Raw genomic sequence first — 12,626 nt, forward strand, 5'->3', positions numbered from 1 at the left:
CTATATGGACAACCATCCAGATAGGTTCTACCATGTATCCACCATATAGTGTTGCGAACATATTTATCAGCTAGCTCAACGGTGTGGATAAAAGGTTTAAACTACTTATTAGGGTGAGAGCGATTGCCGTTATTTGGTCGCTATGGTTATGTAGAAATGACAATGTTTTTTTTAATAATAAGTCTTATTGTCTTATAGATGTCATCAACCAGTGCAGAGCTACGGTTCGTTTGTGGTTACCTCTACATCGTTTGGATCATCACGACCTCTTTACGAAGGTGTCTACACGGTTGGAGGATACGATGATCAATATTTTTTCCAACATGGGTGGCAGCGTGATCTATGGATTGGCCCTCCTTCATCATAGATATGTTTTACTTTACTTTATATTAGTAATGGTCGAGAACTTGTCTTTTGGTGTTTATGCCATTTAGTGCGGCTGTGTGTATCTTAGCTATGCAGAGGCTAGGTGTAATACTTTCAGAGTAATAAAGTCACCTATTATCGAAAAAACATAGTTACATTTGGATAATTGTCAGCTTAAGATGAAGTGAATTTTGCTCCATCATGTTTTTCGTAGGTAGCCACTTAGACCCCAATAACTGAACAATTTCAGGGCTCACCAAGGCACGTCATCTGCCGCCTGTTAGCTGAGACGAGGAAATGAAAGAATCAAATAACGGCTTGAAAGTTGCGACCGGCATTTTTGGTGGAAGTTTTGGCAATGGTGCCTCGAACCGCAACACGTCGAGAGCCTGCTTCATGGAGGGCCTCATGTTGCGGTCAGGGTGGGCACACCAGAGACCGACCACCATCACGCACTCCAACCCCTGTTCATCAAACTCCATGTTTAGACGCACATCGGCCGTGCCAATAAAACTCCCACATTCCCTCGAATCCCAGACCCATTGCACAAGATGTATCATGCCCTCTTCTTCTTCTCCTTCCCGAGCTACTGCAGGTCGCCTACCACATGCAATCTCGAGAAGCACAACACCAAAGCTATAGATATCGGACTCAACACTGGTCCTCCCAGTGACCATACACTCAGGGTCCATATAGCCCATAGTTCCTGCAATACCTGTTGTGTACGGCCCTTGTCCATGGTTGACAAGCCTAGCAAGCCCAAAGTCACCGAGTTTTGTTCTGAAGGACGCATCTAGCATTATATTGCTTGGTTTGATGTCTCGGTGCAGAACACATTGCTCCCATTCCTGATGAAGGTACAAAAGGGCAGAGCCTAGTCCAAGTATGACTTCATATCTGCATAAGAAAACAGTTCCACGAAATTAATAGCGAGCACTTGTGAAGAAACTATAATCGCTAACACACCACCAAGCATATAAAGTAGTATGAATGTGTAGGATTGAGGGTGATGATACTAAGTTACTAACCTGACCGACCATGGTAGGATGTTGCCTGCGTCATGTAGATGAGTGTCAAGGCTGCCATTGGACATGAGCTCATACACAAGGAGCAGCTCACCTCCAGCATGACACCAACCGATGAGCTGCACAAGGTTCCGGTGCCGAAGCCAACTGATGATCCTCACCTCAGAGATGTACTCCTTTTTCCCCTGCTTAGACCCCTTGGACACCCTTTTGATTGCAACCTCAAGGTTTTGTTCAGTTAGGAACCCTCTGTATACCGAGCCGAAGCCGCCTTCACCGAGCTTCCGCTCATCAGAGAAGTTGTCTGTTGCACTAGTCAGGTCCCGATACCGAAATCGCTTTGGCCCGGTACCTTTCTCGAAGTCATCTTCCACTGCAAGCTCATCGTCGGACACATCACCCTCTTCAAAGATTTTACTCCGATTACGTCGACGCGATACAGAGATGAAGATGAGGATGCCTAGCCCCAGAATGACCAAGAAGGATGCCGAACCAACGGAGAGACCGACCACAAGCCCTGGTTTAGGATTACCATCGACCTATCATTATGTCACCGCAACAAGCCTACATATTTTTATACAACTATGATAGAGCGTGGAAGATGATGAAAACATACTTGGTGGCGTTGGAGGGGTCGATGGCGGCAGCTCAGAGTCGGTTATACGCGGCATGGGGGTTGGCGGTGTCCTTTGAGGCGGCATGGTAATGTTCAACGCACCGAGCTTATACCTTAGGTAGCAGTTGTACCCCTTGATGGCACCTCCACTGTTGTTCGGGAACAGTATCGACGCCCATTGAGTGTACATTGAAATACACCTGTTGCACTCGCTTGGCGCCAGGTCCCTTGTGCACTGAGCCAGCCCGGATATCACGTCCGTGCCCAGCAGCGAGTCATTGTACGGTAGGCTGAGGTAGTGCATCCGCGGTGACAGGTCACCGGCCCTTTCCATGAGCTCTTCCATCAGCGGGGAACGCGCCTCGACCATGGTATCCATGTCCGTGGCATACGGATAGGACCGAAAGATGATACTGTAGGGGTCGATGCCATAGGTGACCTTATCACCAAAGAAGTTGAAGCCCGAGTAGCGGAGCATGCACGCGTCGTACATGGCGCTAACGTCCCGGCTGCCACGGCACACCGTCCTGACCCCTGCCGGCGCCAAGGCGAGGCAGTCCAAGCACTGGGTGCTGCTGCTGTCGGCGTAGCACATGATGAGGCCGAAGACCTTGTCGGGCCCTGTCCCAACCGTACTGGTATTGAACCAGTCATTGCTGGCAGCAGCGCTCGAAATGGTGGAAAGCAGCTGCTCCAGGTTCTTCTTGAACTGGCTGCCGTCGGTGTAGTTACCAGCTGTCGAGCATAAACTATCAATGGGGTCGCTTCCCCAAGAAACTGCGGAACCGCAGAGCGACGCAACCACGGCTAGAAGAGGGAGAGGGGCACAGCGGGAAGGCATGGGTGATTGATGGCCGTCAGGCCCAGACGCCGTTTTATCTGCCTGGAGAGACCTAGCTAGACAATGGTATGCTTCACTCTCGTTCCATGTATTAACCTCTTTCCTAGTTGATGTTCCTTCACGACCAGCTCCTTGTATAAGTGAGTGAATTCAGTTCATTTCTCTGACCATCCCACTTGATCGCGAGTTGGTGACATGCGCATATATATTTCTGAAGATCGTAATTGGTTAAACAAATCAAGAGAGTGCCACTTCTATATATACTCAGCCAATCGGACGGAGGAGAGGACTTCTCTTTGAAAATGCAGGTACATTTCATAATTATCTTCTCAAATTAAGTAACAGTACTACTTCGAAAGTTCTACACGTCATTATTTGCCGGCTACAATTCATTTAGTAGTATAAGCTAATTCAGAGCATGCCAAGTGTCATTCATTTGGATGATATACACCGATGCATGCCTGCCGGCGAAGCACTGAGGCCTACCTTTCTTTATCCTTTGTGGACCGTGGAGCACATGAGGATTGAAAGTGTTGGACGCACTACGGGAAAATCAGGCGCTGCCGTGCAGCCTATTTTTGCCGTGAGCTGCTGCACGGCAAAGATTTCTTTGCCGTGCGCAGCAAGCAGACCGCACGGCAACGTCAACACGCACGGCAAAGTCTAAGAGCAGCGCACGGCAAAGAAACCTAGCACGGCAAAGCAATATCTCACGGCAAAGTCTGGGAGCAGCGCACGGCAATGATAGTAGGACGGCAAAGTCCCTGCAAGCCGCACGGCAAAGAAACAATGCACGGCAAAGGCCTGGGCACTGCCGTGTCTCGCCCCTTTGCCGTGCAGACAGACCAGTTGCACGGCAAAGGGTCCTTTGCCGTGCGCTGCTCCCTTTGCCGTGCGCCAATATACATTTTATTTGTTTTTCTAACTATTTTATTTCATCTACTACTTATATTTATTTTGTTAATTAGTTTTTCTTTTTGATGACTATTTATTACACTATGTGCAATACAAAATTAGTCTCCATGTTCATCCCCCACATATATCAGGGTTCCGGTGCTCCGGCGGCCGTCCCCCTCCTTCCCCCAAAAACAGCGGGACGGCGGGTCTACCCCCGTAGATTTCTCCGCGCGAGGGTGCAAAATGTACTTTTTCATTCTTTTAGGTTTGTTAGGGTTAGGTTTTAGGTCCACTTGCAAGTTTTGGTGGCATTCCGGTGCTCCGGGGGTCATTCCCCCCTAAAAACGGCTGTCTGTGAGCCCCGGATGGTCTACCCCCTAGATTTCTCCGCGCGAGGTTCCACCAATATACCTTTTCATAGGTTTAGGTTTGTTTAGTCCATGGACATATGGAAAACCATGTGTGGCACCCTTTGGCACAGTCTAGCCCCTGATATACCCGCGGCGGGACACTTCACCGTACACGTCCAGGAATCTGTTAAGTGTTATCGCCCGAAGGTGAGGAATGTCAGACCGGGGATCCATGCCATGCACCATTTGGTGAATCACACCTTGCATCACACTTTGACACATAGCATAGGCCCACATGCAAGATTTGGTGGGGTTCCGGTGCTCCGGTGGTCGTTCTCCCCCTCCTCCCCCCAAAACAGCGGAACGTGTGCCCCGGCGGGTCTACCCCCTAGATTTCTCCGCGCGAGGGTGCACAAATGTACTTTTTCATTCTTTTAGGTTTGTTTAGGACATATACACATGGAGAACCAAGATTGGGACCCTTTGGCACATACACCCGCAGCTCGAGCCATTATCACACGATCGACGGTGAGCCTGATCTACTGGTTAGGGTTCGGCGTAGGGTTAGGGCTAGGGTCTAGGGTTTAGGGGAGCTAATTTTGCACCATTAGACCTTGCATCACACTTTGACACATAGCATAGGTCCACATGCAAGGTTTGGTGGGGTTCCGGTGCTCCGGCAGTCGTTATCCCCCTCCTCCCCCCAAAACAGCGGAACGTGTGCCCCGGCGGGTCTACCCCCTAGATTTCTCCGCGCGAGGGTGCACCAATGTAACTTTTCATTCTTTTAGGTTTTTTTAGTACATATACACATGGAGAACCAAGATTGGGACCCTTTGGCACATATACCTGCAGCTAGAGCCATTATCACACGATCGAGGGTGTGCCTGATCTACTTGTTAGGGTTAGGTGTAGGGTTAGGGCTAGGGTTTAGGGGCTAGGGCTAGGGTTTAGGTTAAAGGGTAAGTATTTATGGTTAGGTATAGGTTTAGGGTTTAGGGTTAGGGTTAGGGTTTATGATGCATGGTTCTGCAGCTCCGACGTCGTGGTTTAGGGATTTAGAGGGGTTTAGGGCTCGAAGCCTCCCCAGTTTAGGGTCTAGGGTTTAGGGGAGCTACTTTTTTCACCATTAGACCTTGCATCACACTTTGACACATAGCATAGGCCCACATGCAAGGTTTGGTGGGGTTCCGGTGCTCTGGCGGTCGTTATCCCCCTCCTCCCCCCAAAACAGCGGAACGCGTGCCCCGGCGGTCTACCCCCTAGATTTCTCCGCGCGAGGGTGCACCAATGTAACTTTTCATTCTTTTAGGTTTGTTTAGTACATATACACATGGAGAACCAAGATTGGGACCCTTTGGCACATATACCCGCAGCTAGAGCCATTATCACACGATCGACGGTGTGCCTGATCTACTGGTTAGGGTTAGGTGTAGGTTAGGGCTAGGGTTTAGAGGCTAGGGCTAGGGTTTAGGTTAAAGGTAATTATTTATGGTTAGGTATAGGTTTAGGGTTTAGGGTTAGGGTTAGGGTTTATGATGCATGGTTCTGCAGCTCCGGCATCGTGGTTTAGGGATTTAGAGGGGTTTAGGGCTCGAAGCCTCCCCAGTTTAGGGTCTAGGGTTTAGGGGAGCTAGTTTTGCACCATTAGACCTTGCACCACACTTTGACACATATCATAGGTCCACATGGAAGGTTTGGTGGGGTTCCGGTGGTCCGGCGGTCGTTCTCCCCCTCCCCCAAAACGGCGAACGCGTGCCGGCGGGTCTACCCCCTAGATTTCTCCGCGCGAGGGTGCACCAATGTAACTTTTCATTCTTTTAGGTTTGTTTAGTACATATACACATGGAGAACCAAGATTGGGACCCTTTGGCACATATACCCGCAGCTAGAGCCATTATCACACGATCGACGGTGTGCCTGATCTACTGGTTAGGGTTAGGTGTAGGGTTAGGGCTAGGGTTTAGGGGCTAGGGCTAGGGTTTAGGTTAAAGGTAAGTATTTATGGTTAGGTATAGGTTTAGGGTTTAGGGTTAGGGTTAGGGTTTATGATGCATGGTTCTGCCGCTCCGGCGTCGTGGTTTAGGGATTTAGAGGGGTTTAGGGCTCGAAGCCTCCCCAGTTTAGGGTTTAGGGTTTAGGGGAGCTAATTTTGCACCATTAGACCTTGCACCACACTTTGACACATATCATAGGTCCACATGCAAGGTTTGGTGGGGTTCCGGTGGTCCGGCGGTCGTTCTCTCCCTCCCCCCCCAAAACAGCGGAACGCGTGCCCCGGCGGGTCTACCCCCCTAGATTTCTCCGCGCGAGGGTGCACCAATGTAACTTTTCATTCTTTTAGGTTTGTTTAGTACATATACACATGGAGAACCAAGATTGGGACCCTTTGGTACATATACCCGCAGCTAGAGCCATTATCACACGATCGAGGGTGTGCCTGATCTACTGGTTAGGGTTAGGTGTAGGGTTAGGGCTAGGGTTTAGGGGCTAGGGCTAGGGTTTAGGTTAAAGGTAAGTATTTATGGTTAGGTATAGGTTTAGGGTTTAGGGTTAGGGTTTATGATGCATGGTTCTGCCGCTCCGGCGTCGTGGTTTAGGGATTTAGAGGGGTTTAGGGCTCGAAGCCTCCCCAGTTTAGGGTTTAGGGTTTAGGGGAGCTACTTTTGCACCATTAGACCTTGCACCACACTTTGACACATATCATAGGTCCACATGCAAGGTTTGGTGGGGTTCCGGAGTTCCGGCGGTCGTTCTCCCCCTCCTCCCCCCAAAACAGCGGAACGCGTGCCCCGACGGGTCTACCCCCCTAGATTTCTCCGCGTGAGGGTGCACCAATGTAACTTTTCATTCTTTTAGGTTTGTTTAGTACATATACACATGGAGAACCAAGATTGGGGCCCTTTGGTACATATACCCGCAGCTAGAGCCATTATCACACGATCGAGGGTGTGCCTGATCTACTGGTTAGGGTTAGGTGTAGGGTCAGGGCTAGGGTTTAGGGGCTAGGGCTAGGGTTTAGGTTAAAGGTAAGTATTTATGGTTAGGTATAGGTTTAGGGTTTAGGGTTAGGGTTTATGATGCATGGTTCTGCCGCTCCGGCGTCGTGGTTTAGGGATTTAGAGGGGTTTAGGGCTCGAAGCCTCCCCAGTTTAGGGTTTAGGGGAGCTACTTTTGCACCATTAGACCTTGCACCACACTTTGACACATATCATAGGTCCACATGCAAGGTTTGGTGGGGTTCCGGTGCTCCGACGGTCGTTCTCCCCCTCCTCCCCCCAAACAGCGGAACGCGTGCCCCGGCGGGTCTACCCCCCTAGATTTCTCCGCGCGAGGGTGCACCAATGTAACTTTTCATTCTTTTAGGTTTGTTTAGTACATATACACATGGAGAACCAAGATTGGGACCCTTTGGTACATATACCCGCAGCTAGAGCCATTATCACACGATTGAGGGTGTGCCTGATCTACTGGTTAGGGTTAGGTGTAGGGTTAGGGCTAGGGTTTAGGGGCTAGGGCTAGGGTTTAGGTTAAAGGTAAGTATTTATGGTTAGGTATAGGTTTAGGGTTTAGGGTTAGGGTTTATGATGCATGGTTCTGCCGCTCCGGCGTCGTGGTTTAGGGATTTCGAGGGGTTTAGGGCTCGAAGCCTCCCCAGTTTAGGGTTTAGGGGAGCTACTTTTGCACCATTAGACCTTGCACCACACTTTGACACATATCATAGGTCCACATGCAAGGTTTGGTGGGGTTCCGGTGCTCCGACGGTCGTTCTCCCCCTCCTCCCCCAAACGGCAACGCAGCGTGCCCGGCGGGTCTACCCCCCTAGATTTCTCCGCGCGAGGGTGCACCAATGTAACTTTTCATTCTTTTAGGTTTGTTTAGTACATATACACATGGAGAACCAAGATTGGGACCCTTTGGTACATATACCCGCAGCTAGAGCCATTATCACACGATCGAGGGTGTGCACGATCTCTTGGTTAGGGTTAGGTGTAGGGTTAGGGCTAGGGTTTAGGGGCTAGGGCTAGGGTTTAGGTTAAAGGTAAGTATTTATGGTTAGGTATAGGTTTAGGGTTTAGGGTTAGGGTTAGGGTTTATGATGCATGGTTCTGCCGCTCCGGCGTCGTGGTTTAGGGATTTAGAGGGGTTTAGGGCTCGAAGCCTCCCCAGTTTAGGGTTTAGGGTTTAGGGGAGCTACTTTTGCACCATTAGACCTTGCACCACACTTTGACACATATCATAGGTCCACATGCAAGGTTTGGTGGGGTTCCGGTGGTCCGGCGGTCGTTCTCCCCCTCCTCCCCCCAAAACAGCGGAACGCGTGCCCCGGCGGGTCTACCCCCATAGATTTCTCCGCGCGAGGGTGCACCAATGTAACTTTTCATTCTTTTAGGTTTGTTTAGTACATATACACATGTAGAACCAAGATTGGGACCCTTTTGTACATATACCCGCAGCTAGAGCCATTATCACACGATCGAGGGTGTGCCTGATCTAGGTTAGGTGTAGGGTTAGGGCTAGGGTTCAGGGGCTAGGGCTAGGGTTTAGGTTAAAGGTAAGGATTTATGGTTAGGTAGGTTTAGGGTTTAGGGTTTATGATGCATGGTTCTGCCGCTCCGGCGTCGTGGTTTAGGGATTTAGAGGGGTTTAGGGCTCGAAGCCTCCCCAGTTTAGGGTTTAGGGTTTAGGGGAGCTACTTTTGCACCATTAGACCTTGCACCACACTTTGACACATATCATAGGTCCACATGCAAGGTTTGGTGGGGTTCCGGTGGTCCGGCGGTCGTTCTCCCCCTCCTCCCCCCAAAACAGCGGAACGCGTGCCCCGACGGGTCTACCCCCCTAGATTTCTCCGCGCGAGGGTGCACCAATGTAACTTTTCATTCTTTTAGGTTTGTTTAGTACATATACACATGGAGAACCAAGATTGGAACCCTTTGGTACATATACCCGCAGCTAGAGCCATTATCACACGATCGAGGGTGTGCCTGATCTACTGGTTAGGGTTAGGTGTAGGGTTAGGGCTAGGGTTTAGGGGATAGGGCTAGGGTTTAGGTTAAAGGCAAGTATTTATGGTTAGGTATAGGTTTAGGGTTTAGGGTTAGGGTTAGGGTTTATGATGCATGGTTCTGCCGCTCCGGCGTCGTGGTTTAGGGATTTAGAGGGGTTTAGGGCTCGAAGCTCCCCAGTTTAGGGTTTAGGGTTTAGGGGAGCTACTTTTGCACCATTAGACCTTGAACCACACTTTGACACATATCATAGGTCCACATGCAAGGTTTGGTGGGGTTCCGGTGGTCCGGCGGTCGTTCTCCCCCTCCTCCCCCAAAAGCAATGAACGCGTGCCCCGGCGGGTCTACCCCCCTAGATTTCTCCGCGCGAGGGTGCACCAATGTAACTTTTCATTCTTTTAGGTTTCTTTATTACATATACACATGGAGAACCAAGATTGGGACCCTTTGGCACATATACCCGCAGCTAGAGCCATTATCACACGATCGATGGTGTGCCTGATCTACTGGTTAGGGTTAGGTGTAGGGTTAGGGCTAGGGTTTAGGGGCTAGGGCTAGGGTTTAGGTTAAAGGTAAGTATTTATGGTTAGGTATAGGTTTAGGGTTTAGGGTTAGGGTTAGGGTTTATGATTCATGGTTCTGCCGCTCCGGCGTCGTGGTTTAGGGATTTAGAGGGGTTTAGGGCTCGTAGCCTCCCCAGTTTAGGGTTTAGGGTTTAGGGGAGCTACTTTTGCAGCATTAGACCTTGCACCACACTTTGACACATATCATAGGTCCACATGCAAGGTTTGGTGGGGTTCCGGTGGTTCGGCGGTCGTTCTCCCCATCCTCCCCCAAAACAATGAACGCGTGCCCGACGGGTCTACCCCTAGATTTCTCCGCGCGAGGGTGCACCAATGTAACTTTTCATTCTTTTAGGTTTGTTTAGTACATATACACATGGAGAACCAAGATTGGAACCCTTTGGTACATATACCCGCAGCTAGAGCCATTATCACAAGATCGAGGGTGTGCCTGATCTACTGGTTAGGGTTAGGTGTAGGGTTAGGGCTAGGGTTTAGGGGCTAGGGCTAGGGTTTAGGTTAAAGGTAAGTATTTATGGTTAGGTATAGGTTTAGGGTTTAGGGTTTATGATGCATGGTTCTGCCGCTCCGGCGTCGTGGTTTAGGGATTTAGAGGGGTTTAGGGCTCGAAGCCTCCCCAGTTTAGGGTTTAGGGTTTAGGGGAGCTACTTTTGCACCATTAGACCTTGCACCACACTTTGACACATATCATAGGTCCACATGAAAGGTTTGGTGGGGTTCCGGTGCTCCGACGGTCGTTCTCCCCCTCCTCCCCCCAAAACAGCGGAACGCGTGCCCCGGCGGGTCTACCCCCCTAGATTTCTCCGCGCGAGGGTGCACCAATGTAACTTTTCATTCTTTTAGGTTTGTTTAGTACATATACACATGGAGAACCAAGATTGGGACCCTTTGGTACATATACCCGCAGCTAGAGCCATTATCACACGATCGAGGGTGTGCCTGATCTACTGGTTAGGGTTAGGTGTAGGGTTAGGGCTAGGGTTTAGGGGCTAGGGCTAGGGTTTAGGTTAAAGGTAAGTATTTATGGTTAGGTATAGGTTTAGGGTTTAGGGTTAGGGTTAGGGTTTATGATGCATGGTTCTGCCGCTCCGGCGTCGTGGTTTAGGGATTTAGAGGGGTTTAGGGCTCGAAGCCTCCCCAGTTTAGGGTTTAGGGTTTAGGGGAGCTACTTTTGCACCATTAGACCTTGCACCACACTTTGACACATATCATAGGTCCACATGCAAGGTTTGGTGGGGTTCCGGTGGTCCGGCGGTCGTTCTCCCCCTCCACCCCCAAAACAATGAACGCGTGCCCCGGCGGGTCTACCCCCATAGATTTCTCCGCGCGAGGGTGCACCAATGTAACTTTTCATTCTTTTAGGTTTGTTTAGTACATATACACATGGAGAACCAAGATTGGGACCCTTTTGTACATATACCCGCAGCTAGAGCCATTATCACACGATCGAGGGTGTGCCTGATCTACTGGTTAGGGTTAGGTGTAGGGTTAGGGCTAGGGTTTAGGGGCTAGGGCTAGGGTTTAGGTTAAAGGTAAGGATTTATGGTTAGGTATAGGTTTAGGGTTTAGGGTTTATGATGCATGGTTCTGCCGCTCCGGCGTCGTGGTTTAGGGATTTAGAGGGGTTTAGGGCTCGAAGCCTCCCCAGTTTAGGGTTTAGGGTTTAGGGTAGCTAATTTTGCACCATTAGACCTTGCACCACACTTTGACACATATCATAGGTCCACATGCAAGGTTTGGTGGGGTTCCGGTGGTCCGGCGGTCGTTCTCCCCCTCCCCCCCCAAAACAGCGGAACGCGTGCCCCGGCGGGTCTACCCCCTAGATTTCTCCGCGCGAGGGTGCACCAATGTAACTTTTCATTCTTTTAGGTTTGTTTAGTACATATACACATGGAGAACCAAGATTGGGACCCTTTGGTACATATACCCGCAGCTAGAGCCATTATCACACGATCGAGGGTGTGCCTGATCTACTGGTTAGGGTTAGGTGTAGGGTTAGGGCTAGGGTTTAGGGGCTAGGGCTAGGGTTTAGGTTAAAGGTAAGTATTTATGGTTAGGTATAGGTTTAGGGTTTAGGGTTAGGGTTAGGGTTTATGATGCATGGTTCTGCCGCTCCGGCGTCGTGGTTTAGGGATTTAGAGGGGTTTAGGGCTCGAAGCCTCCCCAGTTTAGGGTTTAGGGTTTAGGGGAGCTACTTTTGCACCATTAGACCTTGCACCACACTTTGACACATATCATAGGTCCACATGCAAGGTTTGGTGGGGTTCCGGTGGTCCGGCGGTCGTTCTCCCCCTCCTCCCCCCAAAACAGCGGAACGCGTGCCCCGGCGGGTCTACCCCCATAGATTTCTCCGCGCGAGGGTGCACCAATGTAACTTTTCATTCTTTTAGGTTTGTTTAGTACATATACACATGTAGAACCAAGATTGGGACCCTTTTGTACATATACCCGCAGCTAGAGCCATTATCACACGATCGAGGGTGTGCCTGATCTACTGGTTAGGGTTAGGTGTAGGGTTAGGGCTAGGGTTTAGGGGCTAGGGCTAGGGTTTAGGTTAAAGGTAAGGATTTATGGTTAGGTATAGGTTTAGGGTTTAGGGTTTATGATGCATGGTTCTGCCGCTCCGGCGTCGTGGTTTAGGGATTTAGAGGGGTTTAGGGCTCGAAGCCTCCCCAGTTTAGGGTTTAGGGTTTAGGGGAGCTACTTTTGCACCATTAGACCTTGCACCACACTTTGACACATATCATAGGTCCACATGCAAGGTTTGGTGGGGTTCCGGTGGTCCGGCGGTCGTTCTCCCCCTCCTCCCCCCAAAACAGCGGAACGCGTGCCCCGACGGGTCTACCCCCCAGATTTCTCCGCGCGAGGGTGCACCAATGTAACTTTTCATTCTTTTAGGTTTGTTTAGTACATATACACATGGAGAACCAAGATTGGG

At 50.1% G+C, this 12,626-nt stretch overlaps 1 protein-coding gene across 1 annotated transcript; it reads right to left on the reverse strand.

The window, feature by feature from the left end:
• Positions 1–632: 632 nt before the first annotated feature.
• LOC127304518 (L-type lectin-domain containing receptor kinase IX.1-like) lies at positions 633–2,848 on the reverse strand. Its single transcript, XM_071820705.1, has 3 exons — positions 2,007–2,848; positions 1,395–1,919; positions 633–1,263 (listed from the first exon to the last, which is right to left on the reverse strand). The coding sequence occupies exons 1-3, from the start codon at positions 2,846–2,848 to the stop codon at positions 633–635; spliced, it is 1,998 nt and encodes a 665-aa protein (XP_071676806.1).
• Positions 2,849–12,626: the final 9,778 nt, after the last annotated feature.

Source organism: Lolium perenne, chromosome 5 (assembly GCF_019359855.2).
Source record: "Lolium perenne isolate Kyuss_39 chromosome 5, Kyuss_2.0, whole genome shotgun sequence".
Lineage (NCBI taxonomy): Eukaryota > Viridiplantae > Streptophyta > Magnoliopsida > Poales > Poaceae > Lolium > Lolium perenne.